The sequence below is a fragment of the Pieris napi genome, chromosome 22 (assembly GCF_905475465.1).
Source record: "Pieris napi chromosome 22, ilPieNapi1.2, whole genome shotgun sequence".
NCBI classification, from domain to species: Eukaryota; Metazoa; Arthropoda; class Insecta; order Lepidoptera; family Pieridae; genus Pieris; species Pieris napi.
Window position 1 is genome coordinate 1,648,021 of NC_062255.1, and position 17,776 is coordinate 1,665,796.

Here is a 17,776-nt window from a genome sequence, read left to right on the forward strand (position 1 = left end):
AAAGTAAAGTAGAGAGGAACTGGAAAGAAACCCTTGGCTACACTTGATCGCCATGTATTTGTTAAAAAATACAAAATGGAAGAAGTCCTCCGAGCCTGTTGAAGCATTCATTGCTTAGCGTCGTGATGTTCCCGACCCTGTTGAAGCAGATTACAATACCAGTGCTTTTATCTCTGATGGTCTCCAGCTTCGTGTATGTCGTCAGGGTCTTCAGTGCCTAGGGTCAGCGATACTTGATTCCCTCGGTCTCATTCATTTACCGGGTATCAGCATATTTTAAAATATCGTAGAAATCGAACGAATTGAACATAGTCTTGCTGGTGTACAATTTAGATGTTATTCTTGGAAGCTTTAAATTGTTCGTTTTTGGTTAGACGTTATCGTTGGGGCGCTTTTGATTTCCTATGTAATATAAAATATTGTTCATTTTACGTTTTGTATCGGAGTTGGGTGCACGCTCTGCGCAGTCTGCTTTAATTAGTTTGGAGTTGTTCGTAACCAAGTACTAGCACTTTGTTTTAAATCATTTAATATTTGTATGTAACAAACTAAATCTTTGTAATATACTGTAATAAATCTCATTCCATACCACGACCGCATTTACCGGCCGGTGATTCACTTATGTGCCATTTACTATTCGTGCTCTGTGAATTCAAGGCCATCGTGAACACAATAGTATTTTAACTGAGCATTATATTTTAACAATAAGCATACAGATTATTTGTTAAACCCAAAAAGAGTATCTGTATATTTAATATACTCGAGAAACGATGTTTGTAACCAAACTCTTTCGAAACGGCTTGACCGATTTTTATCATTTTATTTTGTGTATATGTACTTACGTATTTTTATAACTATATAGATACGACCCTTAATTAATGTTTCTGTATAATCGGTCTGTGTGAGAATCCTAAGTGATAAGGGTACAATTTTTTAAATTATTTTTTTATTATTTGGCATTAAATAACACTAATAATATTCAATTGGAAATTAATTATTTAAATAAATTTTGTTAGGTCATTCGGTATTTATATAATATAAATTTAATCAAATCAAATAAAAAAACGTTTATTCAGTTTAGATGCGTCTTAGTATAGGGCATGCTTATGAATGTCAAAAACGTTTACAAAATTCGTGAAAGAGCAAGACTACTGGCGAATTACTAATTGTAGTTTTAGAAGGGATCCTTATTTTTCTTGCAATTAAAATAGCCTATCAGTGATAATGTAGTATTCAAATAGTGAAATAATTATTAAAATCGGTCCAGTACTTTTTGAGCCAATTCGTTACAAACATGCTTAGATACAAATCTTTCTTCTTTATAATATAAGTATAGATTATCAATTAATATCTATTACGAATGACAAAGCGAAAATTTTACATGTCATCGTTATTGAGTAATTTTAATTTAATGGCATCATTAGTATTGTGTTATAATATATGAAAAGCTGTGTAAAAAGGCTTACTATAAAGTTAACGATTATCTAGTTGATAAAAGGGCCTGGGACTAGTGCTAGACAGGCTACTTCTAATTAGTTTGCGATATTTGTTTTAAAATAAGTGTTGTTTGATGGTTTGCTATTTTAAAAGAGTACCGAGAGCTTTTTACGCCGGCTTTTTCTCTCGGCCTACACCCTCTGTCTTCTTTGCCGATGAGTAGGGATGCCTACAAATTCAAATTTAATGACGTGGAATAAGTGATACATATATCTTATGTTCCATAATAAACATATGTATTTTTTTTTAATTTACGTTTAACGAGGGCTTTCAATTTTTTCAATGATAATTCTACTAGTGATTGCTTCCTAAAGCTATTATAATTTCTTAATTGAAAAATTCTAAAAGGCTCAACTGGTGCCAGCACAAAATGGTTGGAAAAACACTGGTGTCCCTCATACTTGGCCTAGAACATTAATATCGCGATAACAAGAAACAATTCACTCCACACAAGGGTTCATTGATAAAACAATAGTTGTGTACTCAAGACGGCAGTCAGATAACCTCTTGAGAGTCTTGATAGTCGATTGATTAGATTCTTCTGTGGGCAGTCTCTTTTTTTTTTTTGATGGCCTAGGCACGGTTTGTGCATTAGCCAGCGTCAAGTATAAGATTTTTATAATTCGTGCTTTTTGCCTTAGAAATTCGACCATGTCCTCCATGTACGGTTTAGGCACTCGGTACCGCACAACCCTCCCAAAGGCCGAGAACAAATTTAAATTAAATTAAAACTTGCCCTCGAACTGGGAATCGAACCCGGTACCCCTCACCTAGCTGCCACTTAATAAGGCCGCTAGGCTATGAGGCCCCCGGCAGTCTCTTTTGGCTTAATCAAAACGTAATGTCACTTGTCACGCTATAAAGTTTTTTTTAATTCACAAAAGCTTGTCAATATTCTGCACATTCATACATTGGTACACATAACAAAAATAACAAGTTATAATGAGACAAGCGCTTATGAAGAAGAAAAAAGAATAGTAAAGTTAAAAACTAGAGCAGTGTTGCCCTAGTGGCTACAGCGTGCGGCTGACTTTGTTTCTATGTGCGCATTTAACATTCGCTCGAACGGTGAAGGAAAACATCAAACATCGGCTTTGCCTTTGACCCAAAAAGCGACGGCGTGTGTCAGGCACAGAATTGCCTACTGGCTTAGATTGATGAATGATCATGAAACAGATACAGAAATATCGTCATAGTCGTAGAATAGTGACGGATCTGACAAATAGTAAACTTTACAGGGCAGCCACTTCAAAATAATATTATCATGTTAGTTTTTGGTCATAACTTTTTTAAATTCATATTCTGTAATAATTATGAAAATTCGCATACAAGCGAACAATGGGGTTTCTATTGAAACGAAATAAAAATATTAAAATTAAATTACACAGTTTTCAAGAAAAATCAATAAGCGTCTATCATATCCGTCACTTTACCGACTGATTAATTTGAAATTCAAAACACATGGATTTTTTTTTAATGTATCCGAAATATTTAGTCAATGTAGTATCCAAATATGATAAAAAGTAGATTTTGGATTTTTTTCAAATCAGTCATTGCTCTACGATCATGACGATATGATGCCCAGACCTAAATAGCTTGTAGCGCCACTGATTTTTTTAAAGTTAAAAACTAGGTTTCGTTAAAAACGCGTTTTTCTAGGATGACGGGATGCCTTAGGTACGAAATTTAAATTCAGTTATGCGCCTGGAAACAGCAAGTCATCTTTATACTAGTATTATCAGCATTTGTTACGAACGGAATTGACGCGCTGATAACGTTTTACCTAAACCACACCTTTTGTTTATGTCGCAGGCCGCAGCCATTCAATCAACAGCTTAGCCTCTTTACTAAACAGCGGAATCATATTCAATCGTTCGATCAAACAGCTAGGCAATTACAAAATAGGTTGGATCGATGACGTTTCATTACTTGCTTGGCCTATTCATTACAATTTAGTTTCAATTTCTGCCACGTTGCTCATGATTTCGAAAGAACAGTTTTTAGTTGTTGTTTACGATGAAACTCATTTTGAAAAAGATGCTTTACTAGAAAGCGTTGAGTAGGGTTTTTAAGTATTAGTATTTATTAATTTTTAAAAACAAAGTTTTATAATACCTAAAGCTAATTTAATAAAGGATCACTGCCACAGGGACCAAACTTTTGAAGTGAAACTTCTTTAAGTGCATGAGGGTACATTTTTACGAAGATGTGCATCGTTTTTGTCGAAGAAAAGGGAGAGAGCGATTGAGACCGATTGAGAGAGAGTGAGATGGGTCAATTACCTTATAGAAATTATATTTTAAAAATTAAAATTTCGCAAAATAATTTATTGAAATTTTAAATTACGAATTGTAAATTAAAATGCCACGTGTTTTATCGAATTAATAAATTTAATAAAATAAATTTATAATTTGTATTAATTTTGGACACTATTTGGACAATATTTAAATGACAATTAAATTCATTACATTCCTAACATATCTTCCTTTTACCCTCCCTCTAAGTCTCAGATATCTAAAGTTTTAGATTTGTATAAATATAATTCAGACTTAAAAATTAGTTTTCCAAAGAAGTTTCACTTCTGGCATGACGTGTACTTTGTACGCACGCACTTTTTTAAATTTGTTTTTTTTTATCTTTTAATTATTTTTATTATTACTACGTAGGTAAAGAAAATTGTAAATACTGTTTTAAATATTTGTTTGTTATGTTTAGGTTTTAATAAACGATTTTTTAATATTTGATATAAATTTAGGTGTTCATTCTTAGGTGTTAAAACTTGTATGGAACGTAAAACTTCTAATTTACAGCCTGGCCACGGGACATTCGCCGACGCGAATATTCGCGCGGTGCGAACCGCGATGCGTCTAGCGACTGAAATAAACTCATAGCAATGTACTAATCAAGCCACGCGCAACGGCGACCAGCGATGCGACCGGCGAAATGTACCGAGCGAATCGCGCGGGCGACTGACGTCGCGACGGGCGAGCGAAACAAATGCATGAATCAGTACGGTGCAAGCCACGGAGTCGAGCGGCAGTCGCGGCGAATAGAGAAGGGAATAAATAAGTTTAGTCGTGGTCGCGGCGAAAAATGAATACAGAGTTTTTTGTTACTGAAATACTGGCTATACCAGCTATTTGGAAGTCTGGCCATCCACAGCATTAATTTAATATACCTTAATCTCAAAAACAATTTTTCAGCGGCACTTAAAATTCTATTTGCATTAACTTTTTTCTCCAATTCTGGTTGAATATTCATAAGAATATAATTGAAGGTTTCAATACTCATTCTGGTATACTCAAAAAAATAATTCTGGATATATTCTGAATTTCTCATACTTCTTGTGGAATTCTCCACAATTTCTCCAAATATTAGGTCTTGCACCAAAAGCTATTTATTACTTTCCAAGCAATATCGAGATGATTTCGATAAAGACATTTCGCTGTCGAACTTCCTTACTGGTCGCGGCGGCAAACGTGACTGGTCCGTGGCCTGCAAACGGCCCCGCGCGAATGATCGCCTCGCCTCCCGCATCGCCGTTCGCACCGCCGATCCCCGTGGCCAGGCCGTTAGTAATAAACTGCGCTAGTCTTTTGACGTCACATTAGAAATTTGATGAATGTTTGATCGGGCGGTGGTGACTAAGAGTTAGGTTACTGTACATCAATTATGATTCCGTACTTGAATACTTCACACTAAATCTCATTATGTTTCCGTAGGTACGTCAATAATACTTCACACTAAATCTGGTCTCTGAACCTGAGCCTAAAATCGAAGAACGTTTTTCAGGAACTGAAGGCTGGCTTATACAGAAAAACCGTATAAGTATAAAATAGTTGCCAGTCATTTAATCTTATCAAGCGATAACAGGAACACAAAGTAATTATTGTGTCTCGTTATCTCCTAACAAGTACTTCCAATTTAAATAGTACGTTATGGAACAATTGACCAATAAATATAATAAATAAAAAAAAATTAACTAAAAAATAAAAAATAAATATAGTTAAAAAACACTTGGGTTACTCTATAGACGAAAAATACCAGTATTTTTTGTTCATTACCATTTTCAGCCTAAATTAGGAATTATTTTTCACTTTTTAGTTTGATATGCTTTAAATGCGTGTTTTTAAGTTTTTTTAAACTATATTTATTCTTTTTCAAGTCCACCTTTTATCTGTGTATCTTGATAATACTAAGCGTTCAAAAACGCAAAAATGTGTAAAAAATATCATATAATGGGGGCCTATAATATTGCAAAATGATAAGTTTTAGCAAATTATCTAAATGTTACATGTATTGTTAATCTGTATCGTTATCGCTTACATAAAAGTCTGAAGGTCGCTAAAAATATTTTATTTATATCATATTTTGTTTTGACGCGAGTTAAGTTCAATGGCAGTTGTTTATTTTTAATTTATTTTTACATTTTCGGTACACAAAAAGACAACAGATTGATTAAATACATAAAGTTATTACAAATTACACAACATTTGTAAACCTGTAGTCCAATTACACCTGTACAGCATTTTAGTGGCATTTTCAGTGCTGGTTTACTAAATATTAACTATTACATACTACAGTATACATACATATACATATTATGTTGTAGATATGTTTAAATATTGTATGTTAAATAAAACACTTTGTTTGAAGCTGGGTAACTACTAGCTTTAATTATTTAAAATATGATCTTATAACTAACATGAAATCTAACTTGTAGTGAAAACGAATAAAAATGATTGTGACCAAACGGCTTATCAGATTTAATTAAAATTTTGCAAATGGCTTAAGATTGTTGAACCCTAAAGAATTATCATGGAAACGGCATAAACTACGGTTCCGATTGTGTAATTAAATCGCTTAAATTTAATTGCATTCTCTTGAGGTCTGAGAATAGGAAAAAGTCGTTGGGGGGCAAATTGGGGGGCACCCACTTTGAACAGAGCTTCGCATATCCATCTAGGGTGTGTCCAACACGTTCCTTTCCTATCATTAGGGTCTCCGCTATCTTAATCGTCTTCAGTTTTCGGGTGTCCAAAATTATTTTGTGGACATTTTGATCTGTGGACTCAGTGACGCCCCAAAGTCCAAAGCGTGAATCCTCGGAGCTCATTTCGCCTCGTTTAAACTTAGCAAACCATTTCTCAAGGGTGGATTTTCCTGGTGCAGAGTATAATAATGTTTATCAAGCCAAGCCTTGCTTCAATAGTATATTTTTCGCTTAAAAGCAATGCTTTATTAACACACGAAATTCGTTTTAATTCATTTTTTAAACAAACAAAAGTTCCTTCAATTAAAATACTATACCTCATAAACTAATAATACGACTTACGTAAATTTCCTTACGTCTTTTGAAGATTAGCGCTAACTAAAAATCATATCTTTTAAATACTAGTAGCGCCATCTATGTGTCAGCCTACGAACTTTTCAGGAATATTTTAATTGACTCAATTCTCTGTTCATCTATGAATTTAATAAACTTATATTAGAAACAATAGCGGACACATCAAGAGCTGTTTAAATAAAATAATTCTAATAGAGTTGATGATTATTACAGCACAATATCGCTATTTAAAAATGAGGTTGGTTAGGTATTTTTTAATGACAATTCATTAAAAATCCCTAAAATTAAATTTTACATTGTATGGAACATAGTTTGTGTCCTATTAAAATAGGATATCACAGATATCACACATATACACAAAAAATTGCATAACATTCAGACGAGTTTGGTCCACCGTGCCATTACTAACTGTCAATGACAAAATTACTGATTATGCTTTTGGAAGTCACTCATAGTTTAGGAAGATTCAGAAACGAGACACGAATTAAATAGTAAATCGTACATTTTGACGTACGGGTGTAATAAGACTCGCATGCCCGCTATTGAAACTTATTTAAGTCGATAAAATTCAAGGTCAAATAACGCCGTATCGGTCCACATAGCGATGGGCGTCGCTACTAAATTTTTAACTTGTTAAAAATCGATTATAACAAAAGAAAAATGTGTACCTAACCTAATCTATTAAAGACCAGTGCAGATAGCCTTTAAAAAATAAAAGAAAGTGAAAAATAATAATAGTAGGATGAAACCTATTGGAAAGGGAGGATAATATTATAAAAATTAATCGAGATAAACCGTTTTTTATCCTTGAAACTCCCCCCACCCTCTCTTACCCTTCCCGACCTTAGATCGCCCGTAAACTATTTTTCCTTTAATTTTTAAAATATTTTCCTCCTTTTCCAATAGGTTTCATCCTACTATTATTTTTTTAGGTTTTCTAAAATTATCGGCACTGGTCTATTACGCTAATATGATAAAAAGACATCAGTGAACTATAATGTCTATTGAATTTATTGGATTTTATCAATAAAGAAATGTTTAATGTATTCCTAAATTTAGCGTGGAAACTTCCTAAATATTGATTACAACTATAGAAAAATGTGTACATAAACTAACCTAAATTCACAACTATGATAATAAGAGATCAGTAAACTGTCTACCTATTGAATGAATTGGACTTTAATAATAGAGAAATGTTAATGTATTCTTAAATATAGCTTGGAAACATCCAAAACAAATTTGTTCGAATGTCGCGAACGTTATCGACGATGATGATCTTGACGCAATGGACGAGGATGACGTATGCCCCGATACCGTCAGGACCACGAATATTCACGAATCACTTCCATCGACCTCGGGTGCTTAATATTCCGAATTTTATAACCTATTTTTCTATCAATAAATGTGTGAAACAGTTTTAATTTTTAATTTACTTCTTACCCAAATTTACCTAAATTAAATACCTAATTTTTAAATATGTAGTTTAATCGATTGACCTTTTTATATTGCGACAGTGGCGCGGATTTCGCTCGGTAAAGTAATCTATAACTCCGAAGGTATTGGCATTACGGAAAAAAGTTCAAGAACAAAATTGTTCATAATTAAAAGATCTACACTTCGATGATCAGTAAAATTTAATAAAATTGAATGGTTGGGGAGAAAACGACGAAAAATTGAAAAAAAAGTAAAATTTCTGCCTTGCGGGAGTAATAACTTGAAAAATATTAATGTTATAAAAAAAAGTTTCAAATAAAAAAGTTAGTAAATTTAGTTAGGAAAAGAAAAGGTCTTAACAATTTTTCGCCTAATACTAACCATTCTCGAGATATCGAATTAAACGCGTTTCCATCGAAATGACCTTGAGCTGACCTCAGTACAACCCCTCAAATTGGAATTTATGCTCAGAATACACCCCCCTATCGATCCTCAAAATCCCCAAACTGTGTTCGCTCATGTTTATTTATTTCGTAATTTGACTGGAGTAATTTCGTTGGTTCCTTTTTAAGCAACATTAAAACTAAAAATTCGACCGCGACCTATCTACGCGATAACCAGAACGTACCTATACGTACATACTATGTTAATGTTTCCACTAATAGATAGTGTGATTCAAGGATTAGATGTAGGTATAATTACTTGTATAAATATAACAATCATCGTGGGTTGCAAAAAATCCTGTAAAAATACTTGAATGCAGCTGTAAGCGGTAGTGAGATAATCGTAAATATATTTTTTAGCGCTATGACGTCATCTAATCGACACGGCCAAGGTCAAACAAAACTATTTTTGTGCACCGTCATCGTTACTTTGTATGGTATGATTTTTGATAATTAGGGCTGCCAAGTTTTCCAAAGTAGCTTTGCTTGGGTTTTAAAAAGTTATAGGTTATGTCTTAGGGTTTCAGTAACGAAACTAAGCCCAAATTGTGACCGTATAACAAAATCCAATAGGTAAAACAAAATAAGTAAATTGAATATTTTTTTTTATATAGAAACGATATTTTCTTTTATATTCTGGCAAATTTATTCATATTTTCAATATACATATACATATACAACTCTACAAAGAACATTATAGAAACCAACCCATTTATAAATATGAAAAGGAGTATTTTATTCACTCTTAGCCCTGTTGAATTGATCGCTTTTTAGCCCTTGGAACCATTAACGCCTGTGTCAATAACATGCGCAATTTGATTGTAAATCAAGTGACACTAAAATTTTATTTCAGAATCTGTTTCTAAGATAATTGTTTTATTTCATATATATGTTAACGTAAAATTGTACATACCGTTAGATTGTAATCTATCTCGCGAGATTATAAACTGTCGAAAGATTGTCATCGACATCTAGCGGTCTACTATAAAGCCGACCAATCAGCGCGCGAGGTGCGTACCGTTTCACAATTTGACGATATCACTTCGATAGATTATAATCTACCGAATAATAATACGTTAAATTGTAAGCAGTACGTTGAGTTCACAATCTTTCGACAGTTTACAATCTCGCGAGATAGATTACAATCAAACGGTCTTTACAATTTTACGTTGACATATATGCCTTTCGTGCCTGACATTTAGTAGATTGATTCTAAAACATGCCTTTTTCCTTATGAGCAACTAATTGAGCACCAAAAAGTCAATTGATTTGCCAGGATTCGAACGTTTGAACGTAGACCCGTAGTATATGTATGTAAAAATTTAATGATATTGCCCATATTGACAGCCCTATGGTATCTTTCGTTGATTTCAAGCAGTTGTATCTATAATCAGCAAATAAGGGCCCCTAATAAAATAAGATAATATATCGCTATGCTGTTAGTTAAGGATAAACATTCGAACAGAAAGAACGTCTGAAAGGTAAGTTGTGTTAAATATTTAATGTGCTTTGATAACAACGAATTATAGTGATATGTTAGTAATATATAAATATACTAGCAACCCGTTCTTCGCACGGGTGGACATTTATTAAAACAAAAATTGTAGATATATGTTCTTTAATATTGTGGAACATTTTTTTTCTATCATCAGCATGAGATGAAAGATATTATATATTCTTGCTATTAAAATATATATCTATTAATTAGTAATGTAGCATTCAAATTGTGAAAGAATTTTTAAAATCGGTTCAGTACTTTTTGAGCCAATTTGTTACAAACATACTTACATACAAATCTTTGCTCGTTACAATATTTGTAGTGATATAGATAAGGGCCAATGGCGCTACGTTTTATGGCGTACGTACGTATTGCGTTACGGTCACGAGAGCGCTTAAGCTAGGGTTTCCTATAAATACCCAACGTTCTCTAGGAAACCAACTCCGATGTTATTTATAGACAACGTATGGGTGACGTCGCCCAACGCTACATTACGGCCGTTACATAACGTCACCGCTTTTCTAGGAAACCCTAGCTTTAGCAACAACTTAGTTCGTCTACTAAGATTTTTCGTTATTCATGATGAATGTTAGTCTGCCAAGGCCCATATAGAGTTGTAGCGCCACTGGATTATTCATCAAGAGAGTCACAAATTTTGGTTTTGGTTTTGAGGTGGTTTTAATATTGAGGGGAAATCACGTTCCCTTTTAATAGGTAAGCTTAATTTGTTCAAATGATTGATTTTAATTTAGATTTCCAACCACTATGAATTTAGTAATGATAATCCAGAGGCGCTACATCTCCATAAGGGCCTTGGCAGACTACATCCGTTTCTTTCATAGACAAGTAGGTGATCAGTTCTGACTCAGACAGATCGATTTATTTATGATGTGAGACATTTTCTCACGATGTTTTCCTTCACCGGACGAGCAAGTGTTAGGTTCGCCTTATAGCAATTGGTCTCGAACCTACGACCTCAGGGATGAGAGTCGTCCTATGGCAACACTGCTTTGTAAGAGAGTATTTAGACCATAACTTTTGACAACAATAATTGTAATTGTGTGTAAAACTGTTCATATTATTATCACATAATGATAATTAAAACGACCTTTGCATGCCTATTTTTATGGCTGTGCAATGTTTTTTCATAAATAACTAGCAAACTCGGCGAACTCCGTTTCGCCACCAGATGGCTTCGTTTTATATAACATTTCGTTTGGTGATCCCGCTTTTCTGTTGAAATTTTTCCTGAATTTTCTTTGCTATAAACCTCACGGAGCCCGAGACCTTCCCAACGAATGCAAAACCGTGGAAATCGGTTCTTCCGTTCTGGAGTTATAGCGTCAGGAAGGAAACCCCGACTTATTTTTATATAGTAGAGATAAATCTGAATGTACCACTTTCTTTGTAATTAAGAATATACTTTGGTTCCAGCACAATGGAGAACGTTACACTACAGTACTTCCCATTCAAGGGTTTGGGCGAGGGGATTCGCATGCTCCTTACTTACGGAGGTCAAAAATTCGAAGACACACGTATACCATGGGAACAGTGGCCAGAGTTCAAGCCGAGTAAGTAAAAATACTTAGTTGTTATCAGCTAATATAGGGTCCGATGGCTGGCCATGCGTCATACTCGTAAACGGGTGCTACTTGTGGTGACTGGTCGGACTTGAATTTGTATATGCGGTGATATTAGTTATTTCGACTATGTATTTGGGTGTTGTTCCCACGAGAATGTAAGTGCGTGCTCCTATTTAACCGGGCCATCCTGCTGATAGGGGACAAATCTTTGTTTTTAATTTATTTTATTAACTATCAATTACTTAAGATGTCATGTGGAACATGGTGTAATGGTTGCAGCTCTTTACAAACATTGTGTAAAACAAAAAACTTGGCAATTAAAAAGAGTGGCGGAGAGTTTATTTCCAGTTCTTCTCTTCCGTTCTCTTCCGCCCTTGATTTGGGAACTGGCAGTAAATGTAAAATTAGAAGCATTTTATATGTATTATTTTCCTTTTGACGTTCATAAGTTTTCATTGTGTTACCAAAATGAATAAATTATTTTGGTTTGATTTGATTTATCGTAATGACATTGAAATTTTTATACGCAGACAAATGTGTTACTATTTGACCTATCTATTTTTATCTAAGTAATAATTGTATCTGATATATGATAACATTTTATCAGTGATTAAAGTTTAATCAGTGGTGAACTAAAAGGGGAAAAGTATTTGGCCTGCTTTATATTTTTAAAAGGTCATTAAAATGCACAGCTTATGTTACAATAGAAAAATACTATTAAAAATCATTAGTTTTTTTTATATCAATTGTCACTTCACTGAGACATCAATGAACATTACTATCTAAGAGTAATAAGTAAATTAAGTCTAACCTAATTTAAAGGACTTGCATAAGAAAGTGTCCAATAACACTACTTACAGTCTATTAAGGGGAAGACACTCTATTCTTGTGTTTTATTTTTCCACTTACCACTTAAAACTATCGTGCACTAACACTAATTCAAGTATCCATTTCAATCTTCTCACTGGTGTCAAGAAGTTAAATAGAGATTTACGTGATGGTGGAGCCTCCAGCAATATCAAGGTCCCGATAGAAGTCGTCATTGCGAATGTACCAGTTTCAGTTATGAAACGTATACGGCGCTGATTATCGTAAACATATAAACTTACACAAATTAAGAAATATATAAGTTCAAACAATTTTTTTAAAACCCATTTCAGAAACCCCATTCGGTCAGATGCCGGTGTTAAAAGCGAATGGTAAGACGTACAGTCAAACCCTGGCCGTCGCACGGTTCCTTGGCCGCAAGTATGGACTCGCCGGCGAGAACTTGGATGAAGCCTTCGAAATTGACCAGAACATGGACTTCTTCACCGAAATTCGTGTCAGTAAGTATCAAATGTTGAACACGGGATATGGAAATGGGATAGTATATAGATAGACGCACATTGGTCTGTTAAGCCCTCCTCATAATGTGCTTTCAAAGTTCCCCGATACTAAAATAGCTATATCATCAGCAGACCCGCGTAAAGAGTAAAAGGATGGAAGATATATTATTACAGTATATATAATTTTATTAACCTACAAAGTAATAATAAAAATAATTAAAAATTAATAATAGGAAATTTGAAACAAATTTAAAAATGAGTACTATTGAAAAAAATGATTTTGTTGGAACTGTTTTCATTTGGGATAAAATAACTTGCCTTACTTATTAATTTGCTATATTGTTACAGTCACGGGATTAATAATATTTATTTTGTTGAAATTTTAGAACAGCCCTGCGATTCTGTAACTCACTTTTCGAACTCACACAGCGGTTTTCGCATCGGCGGTCGCTCTCAAATCAGTCGTGAAGCAGTCATTTTATGATTTGGCATTCTGATAAGTGATAAACAATAAACTACAAGCTCCCACCTTTTTGCGAAAACCGCTGTGTGAGTTCGAAAAGTGAGTTACAGAATCACAAGGCTGTGTCGTGATGATACACGCACATATCGTTACTATGATTATTTAACCGCACATTATATGCTGTTAGATTTTGCCTACATAACCAATTCCATTCTTAGCTATTTATTTCATGGTCGTAGGAACTTATTACTTTAAATAGATGACCTTAGCAAACAGATTTATTTAATATTTATACTATATATCGTATATTAAAAGCTAAACATAACAATTTAACAGTATTTATAATTTGCTTAACATTCATTAAAAAAAACAAATTATTAAACAGTAAATTAAAACCAACTTAAAAAGGTGAGGCAGTGTACCTGTTAATACTGGCATTTCCTCGCTGCATTGCGATTCTTATTCGTTGAACCACGAAAGCACCAGCTCTGGGGTCACCGGTGCTATCTACCAGGCGCCAACTTAAATATTTAATTAGTGCCTAAAATAAAATAGATTAGATCTTGAATTTAGAAAAATCTTCGTAATCCAAGATGTCAGAATAATTAGAGCGCGTTTTTAAATTCATTAAAATTGTGTAATTGCTTTTGTTTAGAATCGTCCACCCCCATGTTCGAACAAGACCCAGAAGTTAAGAAGAAATTGAAGGAGAATCTTGAGAAGAACTACCTCCCGGGCGCATTGAAGCAACTGAATGAAATCATTGGTCAGAACAATGGTCACATCGCAAATGGAAAAGTGAGTTATTATTTCTAAAATTTGTTTCTTATTTAAGCATATTCTAAGCAAGTGGAAACTTATTTTTGATATAAGTTTTGGAAGCTGTAGTCTATTAAACTTTATATAACGTACTGTAGTAGCCTGTGTACAGTTCAGACTCTAGGTACCTTCATAAATACCTAAATATATGAGAGAGTTACTGTAACCCTACTGATCTCTAAGCCGTAGTTGTAACGCTTTTACTTAAATGTTTTTTTAAAAATAATTATAAATATCTATACATCTCTTGGTAAGGCAATAGACCGAGTTTATGGTGGTGGGGTTTTCGTAAACCAAGCTGGCTCACCACCAAAATTAAGATAGGAAGAGTCTTCAGTGTTTATTTCTACGAAAAATATATAAGAAATTATCTGCCCCCGCGAGCTAAGTTTCGCCTTAAGACGATTTTATAATAATAATTTATTTATTGCAATGGTTCAAAAATGTGTAAGGTGGTACAATCGTAAGTTCGCATATTCTGCCACACACAATGGCGGGCAAATTTGTCTTAGGGAATTTTACATTTAGTGAAAGTCAATTCTTATATTATTTGTATCGTTCATATCATATCATACTTGATTAAATTTATATCAACTACAGTGTCTCACGCAAATAATCATTTATTGAATAGTAAATTTTAAAAGTAATACACTAAGTCGGAAGATCTTTTAATTTATTGTAAACCTTAATTGCCATACAAAAGGTGTTTTTCCTAAACAGTTCCAAATTGATTTTTGGCACAGCCAATTTCTCCCCATGTCTATTTCTTACTTCGACTTCTAAATTTTTACTAAGATTACCTTTTTAGTTAGATACCAACATAATATGGAACATTTTGCTATGCTACCCCATAGAAACAGTTCGCTTTTCCGGAATAAAAACCTAAGTACTAAATAAATTTAAATTGTTCCTTTCAATAAAAACCTTTTCCAGAGTTCAAGGAATAAAACAAATTCTCGAATTGGTCCAGCCGTCTCAGAGTTTTGGGCTATGCAACAGTTTTTAATGTCACGTTTTAATTCCGAACAAACACGTTTGACGGCGTTCTTAGTAATTAGTACATATGCGTTAAAATGTTGTGTCTTTATATGGTAAAATGAATATAAGAACTACAGGCAGTGAATAAGTTCAATCAGCTTCATCTCTTGGCGCTGTCAGTCCCTCTTTTCATCTGCTTATCATTTACTGTGAAGAGTATTTAAATTCATTAGGATTATAAGCTGTTTATAAAGTATAATACTTAATTTCAACAAAAATACAAAAATACAAATTTTTAATCTATTCTTACGTTGAGCGTTTGACCATAAGCGTGACAACCATTGACCCGTGACCATGCTCGTTCACGACGGTCGGGACTGATTAAAGCATTTTATTTACGTTTATCTTTGCGTAGTTATAGATTGAACACATAGCTTTTCGTGACTTAGCCCTTTTTTACAGCTAAGCTGGGGTGACTTCGTCATCGCTGGGGTATACGATGCCCTGAAGAATATGCTGTTCCAAATGCCAGATATGGATGAAAAGTTCCCTAACATTAAGAAGCTTAAGGATAATGTTCTGTCATTACCGAAAGTTAAGGAATACGTCGCAACAGCCGCTCCTAAAACCGAAATGTAAATAGGTGTTATTTTAAGAAAACGTGATACTTGGTAATAAATTTATTTATTTTATTCTGTATTTTATTTTTAACTTGCACCATTCATATATAGGTAACAAGTACACTTATGAACGTCAGAAAAGAAGTTAAATTAATTGTAAATTTACATTTACTAGAAACTTTTCAAGCGGGCAAGAGACTTTCCGCCATTCTTTTTAATCGCTAAGTTTTGAGTCATACACATTCTTTTAACTGGAGCAAATCAATCCCAAGGATTAGGATCATTTAAATGTTCATCAAATTTATAAAAACTTTATTGATTAATTTACGTTTAACGAGGGCTTTGAATTTATTTAGTGACAATTCTCTAATTTCGCTTGGGAGTTTGATGTAAAAACGAATACAATTTCCATAAAAGGAGTAGTTTATCTTCTGTAGCCTGGTTGGTCGTACACTCAAATTAGTTCTGGTTCGAGTATTATACTGGTGAAACCGTTAGTTTTAAAAACATTTATTTTTTTACATACAACAAGGATTCAAGAATATATAGACCAAACTAGTGGACCAGTACTATAAGTAGTAGATTATAAATTATTTTTGAGTCGCTTTAGAAACAAAAAATAATAGTTAAAAAAAACTAAAAAACACGCTTTTAAAGCACATCAAACTAAAAAGTGAAAAATAATTCCTAATTTAGACTGAAAATGGTAATGAACAAAAAATACTGGTATTATTGTGAAAAAGCGTGGGTTACTCGGCACAGAGCGCCCCACGCTTTTTCACAATTTTTTTTATATTTTTTTCATTTTTTTTTCGGATTTTTGATTGAACCCCGAAGCATTGTCATCGATCTTTGACAAATTGACTTAAAAGTGGGTCAAAATCGAGTCCGAAGGAGTCGGTTACATACATACAGGTGAAGCTAATATAAAGCGTGTAAAAACTGGACCTTATTTAGCCAGTTCTTTTAGCGACAGTTTCATCATGACCGAATCGGCCTGCAGAATATTTTATGAATTTCTCAATAAATGAATAAAAAAATAGTTTTTCAATTATCACAATTAGTATTTCCGATAATTCGTTCAACTGATCGAATTAAAAAGATTTATTTGATGAAATTCAGAGACACTAAATTCACTACACACTATATTCAGACAAGTGAATCCCAGCGCCATATTTGTCCCGGAAGATGTTTACGTAACAAATAGCAATAATAACGTTAAGATAACTAGTCATACTTTGTTTTTTATTTAAAATTTGAATAGATAAAATACAATACTAAAAATAAATTATAAAAATAACAAAAAACTAAATAATTAAGAGTTCGCAGCATCACCATTACTCGGCGTATTCCGAATGGCTAGCCATTCAAGGCTACTGAGTGTCGGTTAGCATAGGGTTGACACATAGGCATATAACCGACTAGCATACCACGACTTTGCATGAACATATAGATATCTTGAAAAAAATGATTGTCGGACGGACGATAGTTTAACGTGGCGTCATAACAAAATATTGATTGAATAATTTTATACATAAAATTGAAATATCACGATTTTGTATGGATACAAAGGAGTGAATCCTCGAATGCATAGGCCAATCGAGTGGAAGAGCGATAGATGCGTCTCAAGCGTACAATGAGCGTAACGGGACAATGAGTCATACCTTTTTGTGCGTGCAGCGCGCGGCGTTCATCGATTTATTGGACGTCGTCGCGCCACTAAATAATCAAAAAATGTAATGTAGTGCTGTGTGGAGAGGCACGCG

At 33.7% G+C, this 17,776-nt stretch overlaps 1 protein-coding gene across 1 annotated transcript; it reads left to right on the forward strand.

Moving 5' to 3' along the window:
* Window positions 1–10,097: 10,097 nt before the first annotated feature.
* On the forward strand, window positions 10,098–16,082 carry LOC125060583 (glutathione S-transferase 2-like). The gene is made up of 5 exons (XM_047665522.1): window positions 10,098–10,202; window positions 11,654–11,790; window positions 12,963–13,130; window positions 14,249–14,391; window positions 15,853–16,082. Exons 2-5 carry the CDS (start codon window positions 11,658–11,660, stop codon window positions 16,027–16,029), a joined length of 621 nt encoding a protein of 206 aa, XP_047521478.1. The 5' UTR covers window positions 10,098–10,202; window positions 11,654–11,657; the 3' UTR covers window positions 16,030–16,082.
* The last annotated feature ends 1,694 nt before the right edge of the window (window positions 16,083–17,776 follow it).